Source organism: Myotis nattereri (genome assembly GCF_964212035.1).
Source record: "Myotis nattereri genome assembly, chromosome: 2".
Lineage (NCBI taxonomy): Eukaryota > Metazoa > Chordata > Mammalia > Chiroptera > Vespertilionidae > Myotis > Myotis nattereri.
In genome coordinates, this window is record NC_138076.1 from 170362674 (window position 1) to 170380037 (window position 17364).

Genomic DNA, 17364 nt, shown 5'->3' on the forward strand with positions numbered 1-17364 from the left:
ATAGTGATCCTTCAAACTCTAGTCTTCTTTCTCTCTTTGTCTGCTACTATTTAATTTTAAGAAGTCCATTCATCTGTCAGGTTTAATAGTATTCAGTGGGAGGAAGAGGGTGGAATATGCTTATTCTATCTTAGTAAGAATTAGAAAATCATGTCATTGTTTAATTTTTGAAAGCTTTTAGGTCTTAGTTGTTTAAATATTTCCTATAATACTGTATGCTTCCATTTTCTCTAGTCTTTTATTCCATATCTATAAGTAGTTGTGTGTTAGGTCTTCTAATTCTAATATTCATATTTTTTCATGTTTTCTTTTTTTTATTATTTTTGCCAAATTTTCCATAATATTCTCAGATTTATTTTTTCTCACATATTTTTGTTCACTAATTTTAGTTCCATTTTATCTTCTGCTTATTATAGCAATAGGTTTTATCAATATTGTTTTTCAATATATTTTTATTTTTAGAAGTTCTATTTGCTTTCTTTTGCAATCTGCTTAATCTTTTCTCAACAATACTGTTATTTTCCATCCTCTAAAATAACTCTGATTATTTAAATATATTTTATACTTTTAACCACATTTACTGAGTAATAAAATTATGATTCTGAGTTCATGAGAATTCATACCAATTCTCATTTTCTCTGTGTGTTCCTGTCTTTCACGTTATTTTATTTTAGTGCAATTTATTATTACTAGAGGCTTGGTGCACAAATTCGTGCATGGGTGGGGTCCCTCGGCATGGCCTGTGGGGGTTGGGCCAAAACCAGCAGTCCAATGCAGCCTGCTGCTCCTGCCTGCTGCTTGCTTCCGCTTATCCTGGCCCACTGCGCCTGCTGCCACCTCGCCCTGAGTCAGTCCTGATCTGGAGAGGCTCACGCCTCCTCAGCGACACTTGCCAGCCGTGAGCCCTGCATCTGGCACTGGTCCAGAAGGGGATGGAGGTGGGGCAGGGATGCCATCAGCCCTCCAGGTAGAAGGTGGGGCACCCTTGTCGGGGCCTGGGATCCGGATCCTTCCTGCTGATGTTTGAACCCATTGTTGGGAGCCACCTGGCAGTAACTTTTATATTGGTTCTTCCTTGTGGAGCACTGTCAGGATCATGCCAGTGGTGTTGGTCCACAGGTGCCTGGCCCATTCTTCAGAGATTGGAACTACAGGGCTACTGAGGGAGTGAGTGGCTGCCAGGTTGGAGGGTCACTGGGATGGTTTGGTCAGCTGATTGGCACTCCTGCTGTGGGAGCACACTGACCACCAGGGGGAAGCTCCTGCATTGAGCATCTGCCCCCTGGTGGTCAGTGCATGTCATAGCAACTGGTCGACTGGTCATTCAGTTATTCGGTTGCTTAGGCATATATATATATATATATATATATATATATATATATATATATATATATATTATTTTATTGTATTCTTATTCTCATCAGAAAATTTCTTTTATTCCAGAGATTGTGGATGGTCCCTGAATAGGACTTTTATATTTTCTTCTTCAGGAGATTCTGGGAATTTTATGCTACTTTCTGATTTTAGAATTTCACTATACCAGTGAGGAGTATAATTTTGGATCTTGTATCTGCAAGTGGCAAGTAGCAAGGCTTGGGATTCAACATTTATTATAGGTGTTTCCCACCTATGGTCACATGTAGCTGGCAAGCATTTTTGTCACTTCTTAGGCCAATGTGCAAAACTTTTAAAGTTTCTTAATTTGGATAGTATAATTCTTCAAAGATTCCCCTTTTTATTAGAAGAATCAGTAACATTTTCACATCTTCTGGCTTTGGCCATAATTCATTGTTTCTAGTTCTTGTGTGGACATTAGAATCCTACCCTATTGTCTTAGTGTCCCTACTGAGTCTGAAACCCTATGTCCTACCCTCTCCTAATCATTGCATCAGCCACTCCTTTCTTCACCAATCTCCAATTAGCTCTTTATCCCCTTAGCACGTGAGGATTTTCTTTATTTTTTTAAATTCAAAACTCATATATGAATAAAAAATTCTTGAACATTTTATTTAGCTTTGATATGTATTTATGGTAGAAGGGGAGCTGGTCAGGATCATAGAGTCTACCATTTTCAATGACCTCTTTATTATGTGGTTAGTAATTATATTATTTTCATGTGAATATTAAGCAAACCACCACAAATTTAGTGGATTAAGACAACAAAAATTTATTATCTTATAGTTTTGTAAAAATTTATTATCTTATAGTTTAGGAGTCTAAAATGGATCTCACTGGGCTAAAATCACGGTATTGGCAAGGTTGTGTTTCTTCGGGAGGCTGCAGGGAAGAATCCTTTTCCTTGTAATTTTTAGCTTCTACGTGCTGCTCCTATACCTTGGCTCTTAGCCTTCCTATATTCCTCTATCTTCGTAGCGGGACAAATTCTTCTCTTATTAAACTACTCTCAACTTCTCTCTGCCTCCGTCTTTCACATTTGATAACCTCTGTGACTAGACTGGACACACCCAGGGAATCCAGGATAATCTCTCTATTTTAAGGTCACCTCACTAGCAGTCTTAATTCCATTTGCAACCTTAAATCTCTCTTGCCACTTAAAATAACATTCACAAATTGTAGGGATTAGGACATGGACATGTATTTTTTTTGGGGGGGGGGTGTCAGGAAAGAGGAGGAAGGCATTATTATTCCCACCATGATGATTGCAAGCAAAAATTTTCACATTGTCTAAAGGAACTTCGAGTGTATGTTGATTTTACACATAAGACAATCACAACATGAAGGGATGTGATAAAGGTACCAATATGGTTGTAAAGTTTTTGTATTTCAATTGAAGCGGTGGTAATATATATGGGATCCCAGTAGATGGTGAAAAGTTAAGTAATTTATTGTTTTCCCTAGAACACTATTTTTATTATATATTTGTAGCTACAGAAATCTAAATTTAGTTTATTTTTATTGCATTATTTTGGGTGACACTGGCTCACAAATCCATATGGGTTTCCAATGTAAAACTCAATAAAACATCATCTGCACACAATATCATGTGCCCCTTGCCCCAAGCAAAGTTTTTTTCTATCCTCATTTCCCACTCCCCTTTGCCCACCTCCACCTACCCCCAGCCCCATTTCCCTCTGGCTATCACCACACTGTTGTGTGTGTTATATATAATCTCTTTACCTTTTTTCATCCCGCTCCTAACCCCTCTCCCCTCTGACAGCTGTCAGTCTTAGAACACTAGTTTAAAAGTTTTATAAAAAGATATAGTTAAAAGATGTATAGATAAAATGAAATACTAAAAATACTGGCATTTAGTGGGTAGAGACCAGGGGTGCCATTAATCAACCTACATGGCACAGGACAGTCCTAATAAAGAACTACCCAAGTTAAAAATATCAATAACTCTAAGGTTGAAAACCCCTCCCAGGTGAAGAACCTCTGCCCTAACTAATACAATGATTAACCTATAGTATGGTTTTCCAAAGCTTTGCATTTTACTTTTATAGAAACAACTCTCTATGTACTCATATTTTAATGGTTTCCATATCTATATATCTAAAAGGCTAATATGCTAAGTGTCCCTCCCACTGTCTGACTGGTTGCTATGAAACGCACTGACCATCAGGGGGCAGATGCTCAATGCAGGAATTGCCATGATGTGCACTTGGCATTTACAGAGAAATGGCACCGACAAAGCAACATTCAGCTTTCCCCAAGGGGGACACAGGCCCTGCCACCACTCGAAGTGACAGCCCACCAAATGGCAGCCAACACTGCCAAGACCCCATGGCACAAAATGTGGCCCAAATGTGGAAATGGTGGCTGTGGCTGCCAGATAATGCCTTCATGTAGCAATACCCGGCTTCCTCTCCCTAGCAACGACTAGCCTCCTTGCAGTTTCTTCAGCCCAAGAACACGACTTGCTTTATAGTCAGGTGGAAACATTTCACACATTAACCAAATGTCTGTGTAGCGTTTTCCGGTGCTTCATCTCATTTGATGCTCACAGAAGTCTTGGACTAGGTAGATAGGAGACTCGGTGGAATCCTATTTTCTTTTCATTAGCCAGAAAACAGAGATTTAGAAAGTTTAGAAACTTGACCTGACTGAAAAGAAGTAAGAAATGATGGACCTTGAAAATGACTTCAGGTTTTCTCATGCGCAGAATATAGTCAAACACTGCTGCAGTTAAATATTTTACCCTTTGTTCTCCCTGCGTGATCTACAATAATAATCTGCTTTGTGTTGCTATTTACTGCTGTGTTGCTGACAATTACCTGAAAGAGAAGTTGGGGTGCTTCACTGGGCTGGAAAAGTTTTACATCAGAAAGCAGGTCTAATCAAGCAAGTTTATTCTATATCTATAAAAGGCTAAGTTGACTTATGCATGCATGATACATATAAACAGGGGTCCTCAAACTACAGCCCATGGGCCACATACAAATACAAATATTGTATTTGTTCCCGTTTTGTTTTTTTTTTACTTCAAAATAAGATATGTGCAGTGTGCATAGGAATTTGTTCATAGTTTTTTTTTAAACTATAGTCCGGCCCTCCAACGGTCTGAGGGACAGTGAACTGGCCCCCTATTTAAAAAGTTTGAGGACCCCTGCATATAAAGCTCTCGTTTGCACCAATCACATGCGTGTGTTTCAATCTGTCATTGTCGATCACGAATTTGGTTGACACTTCTATTATAGAGAAAGGGTGAATAGTGATATTAAAATATTTCTTCTAATTCATTTCCTCTCAATGTGCATGAATCTGTTCACTGGGCCACTAGTATCATATTATTATAGTAGCAGGTTAAGCTGAATAATTTTGTGTACAAAATACCACTCTTCTAGAGGGAGCAAAAGTGTGTGTGTGTGTGGGGGGGGGTACTAATGACAAGCTTACAAACCACCAGATTTCAGCTGGTCATATGTGAGAGTCAGAGAGATTGAGGGTACCCCAGATTCTATGATTTGGTAGCATGAAAGTAGGTTAGAAGAACTTTTACATGTAAATATGCATGTATCTGTATATGTACTTTTCTATCTCATTTTATCTTCCAATAGAGTTTTAGGTAATGGGATTATTTAAAATGTATTTTATGGAACTTTTATAGATACTTATTGCAATTCAATATTTTAGATGTAATGCTAAAGATCTTTAATTCCCTGATGAATATTGTTCTTTGAATTAATTCAATTCAATTATATTAATTTTATTTTGTATAGCTTTGCAAATGTAGGAAGATTCATACAACAATACTTTAATATGCAAGTATTGAAATATTTCTCAAAGTTCACAAAATTAGAAATAGAATTAAATGGAACAGTTGATATGGAGAGATAATTAAAAATTAACTTGGAAAAGCTTCTAGATCCTGTTTTTTCCCCCCTAAAAATTCCAAGGGCAAAGCCAAAAATGTCCCACTCATCTCATTACAGTATACTATAGTACACTTTGCTCTGCAGGAGCCTCAGACGCTAACCAGGAGGTATTCTGGTAACCAACTATGTAGGATCCTGTTGGAGAACTCAGAATCTACCTGTACGGATGGAAAGTTAAGAAACTCAGTTGAACGTGTATAGACTAACATTATAATTGCTTTGAAATGTAACATTTTCAATATGGGAGTTGAATATCATTATTCAAATTCACCTCAAAATTTTAGGGCCATGTTGAAAGTATTATATGCCATCGACCTTGAATATACTTTTGCCTGCTGAGAATTAGATCTTAAATGATCTCACTGTTATGGTTCTGGCATGTATGGTGAAAGGATGAGTAGAGAGCATTCATGAATATGATCAACAGTGGGGGGGGGGCTTTTCTCTCTTTCCCACGTTCAGGTTTCTCTCTTTCTCTAGTCCATCCATATTTTTCTGTCTATGTCTGTGTCTATTATCTATCTATCTATCTATCTATCTATCTATCTATCTATCTATCTATCTATCTATCATATATTATTTATTCCTTTTCTGGTGGGCAGATACACTGGCCCTGCTGCCCTAGCCTCCTGCCAGGTGCTTGTCCTGGAGAACCAGAGCCCTGGTCTCCCTGCTGCTTGGCGAGGGGGCGCGCGAGGTCCCGGAGCTGTCCAGCAGTTCCTGGCTAAGTTCTTCCTGGCTCTCTCCGCACCTGGGAAGCTCTCCAGCGCCCCGCCCCTGGCATGGATCCTCCCCTCCAGGGCTCCCAGGGCTACCTAGGCTTGCCGCTGGTCTCCGCCGGTCTTCCTCTAGCGTGCATTGGCAGCCCTCCTCTGCACGCCCCACAGAGGGAGTCCTCTCTGCAGCGCCCCAGGCTGCTCGGGTGCCCCGCGCAAGATCCTTCGTGGGCTTTTCTTTCCTTTGCCAAAAGGGCGGGCGAGCGTGTCTCCTCCTAGTCTTGCCTGCTGTGGCTGTTGGTCCATTCTCTCTGTCTTTCAAGACACGCGCCTGAAATCAAGGGGTAAGAGGAAAGACCACCCATTAACTTAGCACCTTGCATGTAGATCTTTCCATCCTGAGAGGAGGCTGGCTTTGCCCAGGTCAGCCGGGGAGTAAGGGAAGAGGGTGGGAGCTGCAGCCACTCTGGGGCTGGCTAGATGGGTCTTGGAGACCTAGGAGCCGGGTGCGGGAGAGGAACGCACAGCGCCGGGCCTCGCCCTCGGCGGTCCCTCCCTCCTCCTCCTCTCCCCGCCTCCGAGGTCCCGCCCCGCCCTCCCCAGAGGAGCTGTCTCTCCGCCGAGCGGCTTCTGTGCTCTCTCCATTGTCTCTGTCTTTACAACAGGTTTGGGCGCTGGGAAGACGGGCGGGTGCGGGGTTGCCCCATCCTAGGCTTTTCGGGGGGCCGCCTCCCTCCCTCCGGGTGTGCGTGCCTTCTGCTGCCTTTATTCCGGCTCAGGAGCTAATTTCCCGCAAAGCAGCCTCCGGGCAAGTCTCCCCCTCCTCTGGGCCCCCTCCCAGCCGGCCCGCTGCCTGGGCGCTGCGTGTGGGAGCGGTGTGAGCTTGGAGGGTCCAAGTTCTTCACGTGCCAGGGGGTCCTCCCTTTTCTGTTTTAGGCAACCAAGCCGTACTAATCCTACTAATCTGTAAATCCGAGGCAGCGGCAGGAGAGACAAACGCTATTTTCCCGCTTGATTCCAAGGACCGCTTCAATTTTTATTTTTTATTTTTATTAAGAGGGGGACGATGGACTGAGCAGATCCACGCCATGGAGTCTCGGGTCTTACTGAGAACCTTCTGTGTGATCCTGGGTCTCGGAGCAGGTGAGTGGCCCCAGCGCTGGGCGGGGGGAAGGGTTGGCCCCAGTTGACTGGGGAGAGACGCCTGGCTTTTCCTCCGCCCCAAGTAGGTCTGGAGTGGGAAGCCCGGCAGAGGGGGCGGCTTTGGATTTGGGTTTTCTCTGTGCTTGTCTTGGAGACGGAAGGGCAGGTCACACCCCTAGTCCAGGGTCTGAGGGCCCCAGGGGAACTTTGCACCCAGAGGGGTTTGAAGTAGGTCAGGGAAATGGGACGGGGTGCTCCGGTATTTAAAGCGTGGCTGCTGGTCTCAGGTAAGGCTCTCCGCGCGGCCAGGAGGGAGCCGCCTCTCCCCAGTTCCCAATGTTGTTGCCCAGACGCGGTTCTTTGCTGCCCTGGAGGAAGAGGCATGCATTTTGATGGAGCTTTCTCTTTCTTTCCTCCTCCCACTCCCACTGCCACCAGTTTGGGGGCTTGGTGTGGACCCTTCCCTACAGATTGACGTCTTAACAGAGTTAGAACTTGGGGAGTCCACGACCGGAGTGCGCCAGGTCCCCGGGCTGCATAATGGGACGAAAGCCTTTCTCTTTCAAGGTATGAAGAGCTTGCTGAATCCTTGTGCAGGTTTAGTTCAGATAAGCCCAGGGGTGGCCTCACCACTCCTCTGTGCCGCCTCCTGGGCGATAGGATCTGAGCTGAGATGTGGAGGGGTCAGTGTGAAATGCACACACCTTCCATCTCTTGTTAAATGGCTTGGTTTTTTTTTCGCCTCTCCCCCCCTCCCCTTACTTTGTACTCTTGCCAGTTCTAATGGATAGTGCCTTAATTACTGTACAGAAACTCCAATGGCAGATGGTAGATTTTAGAGTCTGGGGAACAATGAATTATAACACAAATGCCTCATTTGGGTAAAATTGATTTAGGGAGGAAGGAGGATAGCTTAATCGTAGTTAAGACACTGCTCTCTGAAAGTTTCAGGTACAATGGTGCCTGGTTGGGAGGAATTTCTTCATGTGGGTAGCTTTCTGGAAACATGAATACCTCCCAGTAGCTTTATCTATTGTGCATCACAAACAATATATCTGGGACAAGATTCCTCATTGGAAGATCATGATTTTTCCTTCTTCATCAATGACAAGAGACAGGGAATACTATTTCTTAACAATTACTTGGAAAATATTTCAAATGTGTGCTAATTCAAAAGTATACTGGCATCACCATTACTTGTATACTTAGGATTTTAAAACTTTTTTTTGAAGTTACGAGGCATTGGCACAAGTGTCTACATTTAAACTCTATTTAATTGTGTTGTATAGTCAGAAGCAAATTCCAATGCATCAAGCCTCGGACTTTAATTTACTAAAGCTTTAGACCATTGCTGGATTTGTGGAAAGATGCTGTAATAAGAGTTTCTAAAAGGTGGCTAACCACATTCAGAAAGATTAGTTTCAGATGGTGAAGGAGAGATGAAGGCAAAGGAGAAATGGAGTTTGGTGTAACATATCTGGTGGGCTGACTAAAGTGTCTTCTCCCTTCCTCACCCCACCTAGATTTTTTCTTTTGTGATTTTGGTGCTATGACTTCAAAAGAAGTGTAACTCATAATTACTAAGGAGTTAGATATGTAAAATAAAACCACCTCAGCAAATCTGCCACCAAGAAATAGGCTTAAAAAAACCCCGTGTTTCCGTGGTGGTGCTATTGCCTGATACAGCCAGTAAGTGTCACCATGGACAATAACACCAAAGCTTATAGTCGAAGGAGGAGGAAATTGACATGTGTTGCATTTATTTAAAACAAGTTTACTTGTACAAGAAATAAAAATGTAATTTTTTTTCATTAGGGTGTGCGCACTAAATGTTTCTGTGACAAATATAATAAAATTATATTTTACTTATTTATTTTTATTACTTAAAGGTCTGTTTTTGGATTGGAGGTATGTTATATCATTTAAAAATAATGACTAAATCTAATAAAGGAACTAAAGCCAGACTGTTAGAAAAATTCAGAGTAAAATAGAGGTGTCATTAGGGTTAAGCTTCTTTTCCTTTTCCTTTCTTTTTTTTATGACTGCTTTTAAATTCTTGTGAACACAATAGAAAGTTATTTCAGGACTGCTTATTTGTGTAACTGGGGAGCTTTACAGAAGGTAAAGCTCCTATTAAAAAGGGGTGTTTAAGTACCTTAAATTGTTCAAAGGTCCTTTAAAATTTATCAGCGGTTCTCAACCTGTGGGTCGTGACCCCTTTGGCGGTCGAACGACCCTTTCACAGGGGTCGCCTAAGACCATCCTGCATATCAGATATTTACATTATGATTCACGACAGTAGCAACATTACAGTTATGAAGTAGCAACGAAAATAATTTTATGGTTGGGTCACAACATGAGGAACTGTATTTAAAGGGCCAGAAGTTTGAGAACCACTGCTTTAAATTATATTAGTGTTCTTCATACTTTCTTCTGAAGAGTGTCTGAGCTGTCGCAAATACAAACCTCCAGGACTGGGCATTTTATGTCCTCATGCTAAACAATTAGACAATTTCTAAGAAATAGTTTCAAGAGATCAATGTCTTTTCATGATTCATTTATTTATTTATTTTTAATTAATCATGATTCATTTTTTAAAGGAATGTTTACTATTCATTTTTATTTAGATTGCTAGCTCTTCAAGTTTGGCATTATACTGCAAATACATAAATCTCATGAAATATATGTTCTTTTAATTGTTCATAGGAACTATATACCGTGCACATTGATGAAGTGGCTATTTTTTTTTCCTTGTTGGTACCAAGTCCAATATTTAGAACAGCAATTTCCAACCTTTTTCATTTCATGGCACACATACACTAATTACTAAAATTCTGCACTACACCAAAAATATATTCTTTGCTGACCTGATAAAGAGAGTAGGTACAGTTTTGATTCATTCACACCAGATGGCTATTGCTGTGTTGGCTGTTATCTTTAATTTTTTTTTTTTAATTTGACAGTCTAAGGGAAAAGAGGTGAGTGCCCCAGACTAAAAAGTTAGGTATAGTTTAAAAATTTTTGTGGCACACCAGTGTGCTCTGTGGCACACCATTTGAAAATCTCTGATTTAGAGTAAATGCCTAACAAATACTGTGTATGAGATTTGAAGAGGTAAAATTTCATTTCCTGCCAAATGATGAACTTTATTTCAAATAGCCAATCAATCAGCAAGTATTTGCTGCCTGCCATGTTCTCAGTAGGCATGTATTCCTGATGTACTGATTATATTCTACTGATTTCTTTTATTCTGAGATTTAGATTCTGAAATAGACAGCAGGTAGACCTTTGGCCTTACTCCCTAGTTACTTTGGGAAGATTTTTTCCCCCCTGTTATTAAAATGTGGAAACTATTTTTAAGAAATCAGTTCTGACTCCCTCCTACTGCTTCACTGGGATTCTGTGGATTTTAGAGAGACAAAAGCTTTCAGACTCTGAAGATTTTACGGATTCAATTTATAGTCAATTGCGAGTGCTGCAGATCTTTTTGTATTGTGTGTAAAATGGCATAGCAAGAATAGTAACAAATTACAAAACCTGTGAGATGTCCTCAGATTTCAAATAAATCTATCAGATAAGTTACTTTGAGTTATCAGATATGTTTTAAATAGGTGAAACAGATTTTGAGCCATCAAATTTTTCCTGCAGTGGTGTAACTGTTTTCTTTTGTTCTTAGCTTTAAAATAATTTCAATGTATAGTTTCCCAGTGATTTTTGCTCATTAAATATTGCTTCTTCTTCTGCCTACCTCATTATTCTCTTTAGCAATTTTTAAGATTCCTGCAATTTAGTACTTTTTGTTTGTTTTCTGTTAATTCTCACCTGAGGATATTGTTTCCATTTATTTTTAGAAAGAGTGGAATGAAAGGAGGGATGGGGAGAGAGAGAGAGGGAGAGAGAAGAGAGAGGGAAATATTGATGTGAGAGAGACACATCGATTGGCTGCCTTCCGCACGCTCCCCCACCAGGGCCAGGGATTGAACCTGTGACCCTTAGGGGCATGGGCCAATGCTCTAACCCAGTGATGGCGAACCTTTTGAGCTCAGCGTGTCAGCATTTTGAAAAACCCTAACTTGCCCTAACCGGTTTGGCTCAGTGGATAGAGCGTTGGCCTGTGGACTTAAAGGTCCCAGGTTTGATTCCGGTCAAGGGCATGTACCTTGGTTGCAGGCACATCCCCAGTGGGGGATGTGCAGGAGGCAGCTGATTAATATTTCTCTCTCATCAATGTTTCTAACTCTCTATTCCTCTCCCTTCCTCTCTGTAAAAAATCAATAAAATATATTTTTAAAAAAAGAAAAAGAAAAACCCTAACTTAACTCTGGTGCCATGTCACATATAGAAATTTTTTGATATTTGCAACCATAGTAAAACAAAGACTTATACTTTTGATGTTTATGTTATATATTTAAATGCCATTTAACAAAGAAAAATCAACTAAAAAAATGAGTTTGCATGTCACCTCTGACACGCATGTCATAGGTTCGCCATCACTGCTCTCACCACTATTCCACACTGGATAGGACTGTAAATCAGTACTTTTTGAAACTATAAATAATTTTTGTAAATTGTTGTGCAATATGAATCTACTATTACTTGATAGTTATACTTTATTATATATGCATTCAAAGGAAAATATGTTCACAAGTCAACTCTTATGCCAATATATGAAAACAAGAGTGAAATTGGGCATTTGGTGTTGGGCCATTGACAAAGGTAACTGCATTAAGGAAAGTGAGTGACAATATTTGTCTTCAGTATGATGGTTAGTGAGCCTATATGGATTTAGGGATAATACTATTGTCCCCAATATAATAAAATAACACAATAACTAAGAGACAGACTCAGAAACCAGACTGACCCAAATGGAATCTCATTTCCTGTTTTACTATGGTGAAATTACTTAATTTCTCTGAGTTTTTATTCTCAATTATAAAATTGACTAGAGGCCCAGTGCACAAAAATTTGTGCACTCGGGGGGGAAGGGGGTCCCTCAGCCCGGCCTGTGCCCTCTCGCAGTCTGGGACCCCTCGGGAGATAACAACCTGCTGGCTTAGGCCTGCTCCCGGGTGGCAGAGGGCAGGCCCAATCCCTAGGTGCAGCCCCTGGTCGGGCTCAGAGCAGGGCCAATTGGGGAGTTGGGGCGCCGCCCCCTGTCATGCACAGAGCAGGGCAGATTGGGAGGTTGTGATTCCACCCTCAGTCACGCTCAGGGTAGGGCCGATTGGGGGGTTGGGGCACCATCCCCTGTCACACTCAAGGCAGGGTGATGGGGAGGTTGCGGCGCCACCCCCTGTCATGCACAGAGCAGGGCCAATCAGGGGGTTAGGGCGCAGCCCCCTGTCATGCACAGAGCAGGGCCCATCAGGGGGTTGGGGCGCTGCCCTCTATCACCCACAGAGCAGGGCCGATCAGGGGGTTGGGGTGCCGCCACTGTCATACTCAGGGCAGGGCTGATGGGGAGGTTATGGTTCTACCCCATCACACACAGAGCAGGGCCCGTGGGGGAGGGGGTTGGGGAGCTCCCCCCTATCAGGCACAGAGCAGGGTTGATCAGGGGGTTGGGGCGCCTTCCCCTGTCAGGAACAGAGCAGGGTGGATAGGGAGGTTGTGGCCCCGCCCCCTGTCACACACAGAGCCGCAGGGTGATCAGGGGGTTTGGGTGCTGCCCCCTGTCATGCTGATCCCGGTGCCAGGAGGCATAATACCCTTTTACTATATAGGGTAGAGGCCTGGTGCATGGGTGGGTGCCAGCTGGTTTGCCCTGAAGGGTGTCCTGGATCAGGGTGGGGGTCTCCACTGGGGTGCCTGGCCAGTCTGGTGAGGAGCTGAGGGCTGTTTTCAGGCTGGGGGTGACTGAAGCTCCCAACCGCTCCTTTTTTTCTTTTTTTTCTTTTTTTTTATTCTGGGCCAGCTTTAGCTTTGAGGCTTGGCTCCAGCTCTTAGGCCTCCGCTGCTGAAAGTAGGTTTCTGGCCTTTGCTTACAATGTTGCGATCCTACTGGCTGAAGCCCGGCAGGTTTCTGGGGTTTTGTTTAGCTTCTATGTTTGTTACATAGTTGCTTAGAGTTGCAGCTCAGAGGCCTGCAGCAGTAGGCAGGGAACGTTGGAGTCCTCCGTCACTGAAGCAAGCAAGCCTCATGTTAGTTTCAAGCTGCCTGGCTGCCAGCCGCCATCTTGGCTGACAGTTAATTTGCATATCTGGCTGATTAGCCAATGGGAAGGGTAGCAGTTGTATGCCAATTACCATGTTTCTCTTTTATTAGATAGGATGTTGTTATGTTTATTAAAGGAGACCTGTTCATTCATCCAAATAAATTTTGTTGTATAATTACTATTATTCTAGGTGTTAGGCATATAACAAATGAAGAAGTGAGAACTTTGTTTTCATAGTGGCTTGAGATAGTCATTACACAAACAAGCACACAGATAATTTAATCATTAAGAAAAATGATATGAAGTAAAACAAAGGGTGTAATGGGACTCTACATTTCCATGTAGGGAGTCACAGGATCCAGTCTTTGAAGAAGAGTAATTTAAGCAGATAGCTGAAGGATAAATAAAAGTAATCTGGAGAAGGGGATCTGTGGAGATTCAGAGAGGAAGAGAAACAAAGGCAATGAAATAGCACGAGCAGAAATTCTGGAATAAGCATGGCACATTTGAGAAAAAGGAAGAAATCAAGAGTAGTGGAAACCTATGGGTTGATATGAAATGAAGCAAATGAATAAATCAGGGACCAGTTTACATGCTAGGTCATCTTTATATAGAGTAATAAAAATTGTCATTATACAGAGATATATTAGGGTGGGCAGAATAATGGTCCCTCAAATATGTGCACATCCTAATCCTGGAAAATGGAGAATATGTCATGTTACATGTCAGTGTGGAATTAAGGTTGCTCATAGGATTAAGGTTGCTAACCAGCTGACCTTAGGATAAGGAAACTATCCAGGAATATTTGGGTAGTAATTACAAAGATCCTTTAAACCTGGAAGAGGAGATAGAAGAGGATGCAATGAGAGAATGACCACATCTGCCATTGCTGGCTTTGAAGATAAAAGTGGGCCATAGGCCACAGAATGTGGGCAGTCTGAGAATCTGGAAAAGGCAAGAAGATGGATTTCCCCTTAGAGTGTCCGGGAGGAACATAGCACTGCTGAACACCTTGATTTTAGCTCAGTGAGATTCACTTTAAACTTCTGATCTCCAGAACTGTGAGATAAGTGTGTATTGATTCAAGCCACTAAGTTTGTGGTGATTTGTTATAGGAATAATAGGAAGCCAGTACAGATTTTGATACATGGAAATGGGGGCCAGCTGTAAGAAATACCTAAAAATGTGGAAGTGGCTTGAGTTTGGACATTTGGCATAGGCTAGAACATGATAGAAAAAGCCTATATTTTATGAAATAGATTCTTAATAGAAAAATGTGGATATTGGTGAAGACTCAGAAGAAAATGAACAGTATGGTAGAGAAATAACGAAGTCACCTTAGCAGTGGTTCTCAACCTTCCTAATGCCGCGACCCTTTAATACAGTTCCTCATGTTGTGGTGACCCCCAACCATAAAATTATTTTTGTTGCTACTTAATAACTAATTTTGCTACTGTTATGAATCATGATGTAAATACCTGATATGCTATATGTGTTTTCTGATGGTCGGGACCCACAGGTTGAGAACCGCTGCCTTAGAGACTACCTAAATGATCATGAACAGACTATTGGTAGAAATATGAACATTAAAGGCACTGCCAGTGAAGGCTCAGATAGACATGAGGAACATGTTATTGGAAGGGAATCCTTGTTAGATAATGGCAGAAAACTTAGCTGAATTGTGTCTTGCAGGTATGTGGAAAGCAAACTTGTAAACAATGAATTTAGATATTTAGCTGAACTGATATATATGCAGAGTTTTGAAGGTGTTTTTTTTTTTCTGCTCATAGTAAAATGTGTGAGGAAAGAGATAAATTGGGGGAAGAAATGTTAAGGAACCAGAATTGATATTTGAGAAATTCTCAGCCTATCCAGATTGAAAAGATGCTAAAGTTAGAAGACTCACTGTCAGGAGAGCCTGCCCTAGAGAGGAAGCTAGTGGTGTAGGTGGAAATCCTTTTGCTAGTACCTCAGAAATAAGGTCAAAATATTTAGTCACATAGAGGGCTCTTTTAAGAAATTGAACCTGCGGCTCATGGATTACCTCAAACATCTCAGCAGAAGCCAGTAATAGAGATGGATTTATCCAGAAATTGTCTGTAGAGGAGCCTCTTTTTCTTTTCTTTTCTTTTTAGTGAATTTATTGGGTGGCACTGGTTAACAGAAGCATACAGGTTTCAAGTGCACAATTCTACAACACAGCATTTGTACACTGTATGGTATGTTCACCAGCCCAAGTCAAGTCTTTGTCCATCACCATTTATGCCCCCTGTGCCCTCATCCACCTCTCCCCACATCCCCCCTTCCCCTGGCAGTCACCACACTATCGTCTGTGTCCATGAGTTTTTTTCTCTTTTTTGCTCAATCCCTCTCCCTGGCCCCTGACAGTTGTCATCTGTTCCCTACCTATGAGTCATGTTAGTTCATTTTGTTGATTAGATTCCACATATTAGTGAGATCATATGGCACTTGTCTTTCTCTGGTTTATTTCATTTAGCACAATGCTCTCCAGATCCATGCTGTTGCAAAGGGTAAGACTTCCTTCTTTTTTATGGCTGAGTAGTATTCCATTTGGTAAATGTACCACAGTTTTTTTATCCACTCATTTACTGATGGGCACTTGGGCTGCTTCCAAATCTTGGCTATTGTAAATAACACTGCAATGAACATAGGGGTGCATATATTCTTTCTGATTGGTGTTTTGGATTTCTTTGGATAAATTCCCAGAAGTGGAATTTCTGAATTATAAGGCAGTTCCATCTTTCATTTTTTGAAGTAACCCCATACTGCTTTCCACAGTGGCTGCACCAATCTGCATTCTCTCCAACGGTGCACGAGCGTGCCCTTTTCTCCACATCCTCATCAGCACTTGTTTGTTGATTTATTGATGATAGTCATTCTGACAGATGGCAATTTTCTAGTGGAGTAAATCTCCATGACACACATGGGAGACCCACAAGGTTCTCGAGAATATTATATCAGCAAAACACTCCTGGCTCTTCCTGAAAGGGGAATTGAGGGATATAATAAAAAAAGGTTGTTAGATTCCAACAATTCTACAAGCAAGAAACAGGCTGATTTAAGTACTCAATTGCAAGCATGTGCCACCTATACTAAAAAATAACATTGACTCAGAGGGCAGAACTGAGAATCCAGAAGGCAGAGCCAAGAGCCCAGAAGGTGGAGACAAGAATCACAGAAGATTATTCCTGGACTTTGAAACCAAGTGCAGTTTTCCTGGCTGGTTTTCAAAATTGCATGGGTCTAGTGTCTAATTTTTCTAACTTCTATTTTTTCCCTTTTTTGAATGGTAATGTCTATAACTTACCCTATACCTATCCCACCATTCTATTTTTGGGAAAGATAACTTGTTTCTTAAGTTTCATAGAGAGGAATTGTGCCTCAGAAAGGATTATACCCAAAGCCTTATTTATACCCAATTTAGATGATGAAATTTGGGCCTTTTGAATTGATAAGAACTCAGAGACCAGATTTAAACTTTGAGTTGATATCTAATGGGTTGAGACTTCTGGGGACTTGGATAGAGTGAACGTATTTTGCATGTGGGATAGAAGTGAATCTTTGGGGGTAAAGGACAGACTGGTAGGCTGAATAATGGTCCTCCAACTGTCCACATACTGAATCCTCAGAACCTATAAATATGTTGTGTGGCAAGGGAGGGATGAAGGTTGCAGAAAAAATTGAGTTTGTTATCAGCTGACTTTAAAATATGGAGATTATCCTGGATTATCTGGATGGGGCCCATGTAATTACAGGGTCCTTTAAATATGGAGGAGGGAGGTAGAAGAGTCAGTGTCAGTGTGATACAATGTGGTACAATGAGAAAGACTAGATTGGTCATTCTGACTTTGAAATGGGAAGGTGGCCATAAGCCAAGGCATGTAGGCAGCTTCTAGCTATAAAAAGCAAGAAAATAGATTTTGCCCTAGTACCTCCAGAAGGGATGTAGCCGTACAGTCATCTAGATTTTAGCCTAATGAGATTAATTTTAAA

At 41.6% G+C, this 17364-nt stretch overlaps 1 protein-coding gene across 2 annotated transcripts in view; it reads left to right on the forward strand.

The window, feature by feature from the left end:
- The first annotated feature begins 6219 nt into the window (after positions 1–6219).
- Positions 6220–17364, forward strand: part of NELL2 (neural EGFL like 2) — a 327688-nt gene continuing 316543 nt past the window's right edge. The window contains exons 1-3 of one of the 2 annotated variants that reach the window (XM_081083919.1): positions 6220–6396; positions 7110–7195; positions 7634–7762. In XM_081083919.1, coding sequence (XP_080940045.1) covers positions 7141–7195; positions 7634–7762 — 184 coding nt within the window. In that variant the 5' untranslated portion in view covers positions 6220–6396; positions 7110–7140. Of the gene's footprint in view, positions 6397–6540; positions 6718–7109; positions 7196–7633; positions 7763–17364 lie in introns of those variants that run through there. The other variant, XM_081083918.1, reaches the window with a different exon arrangement.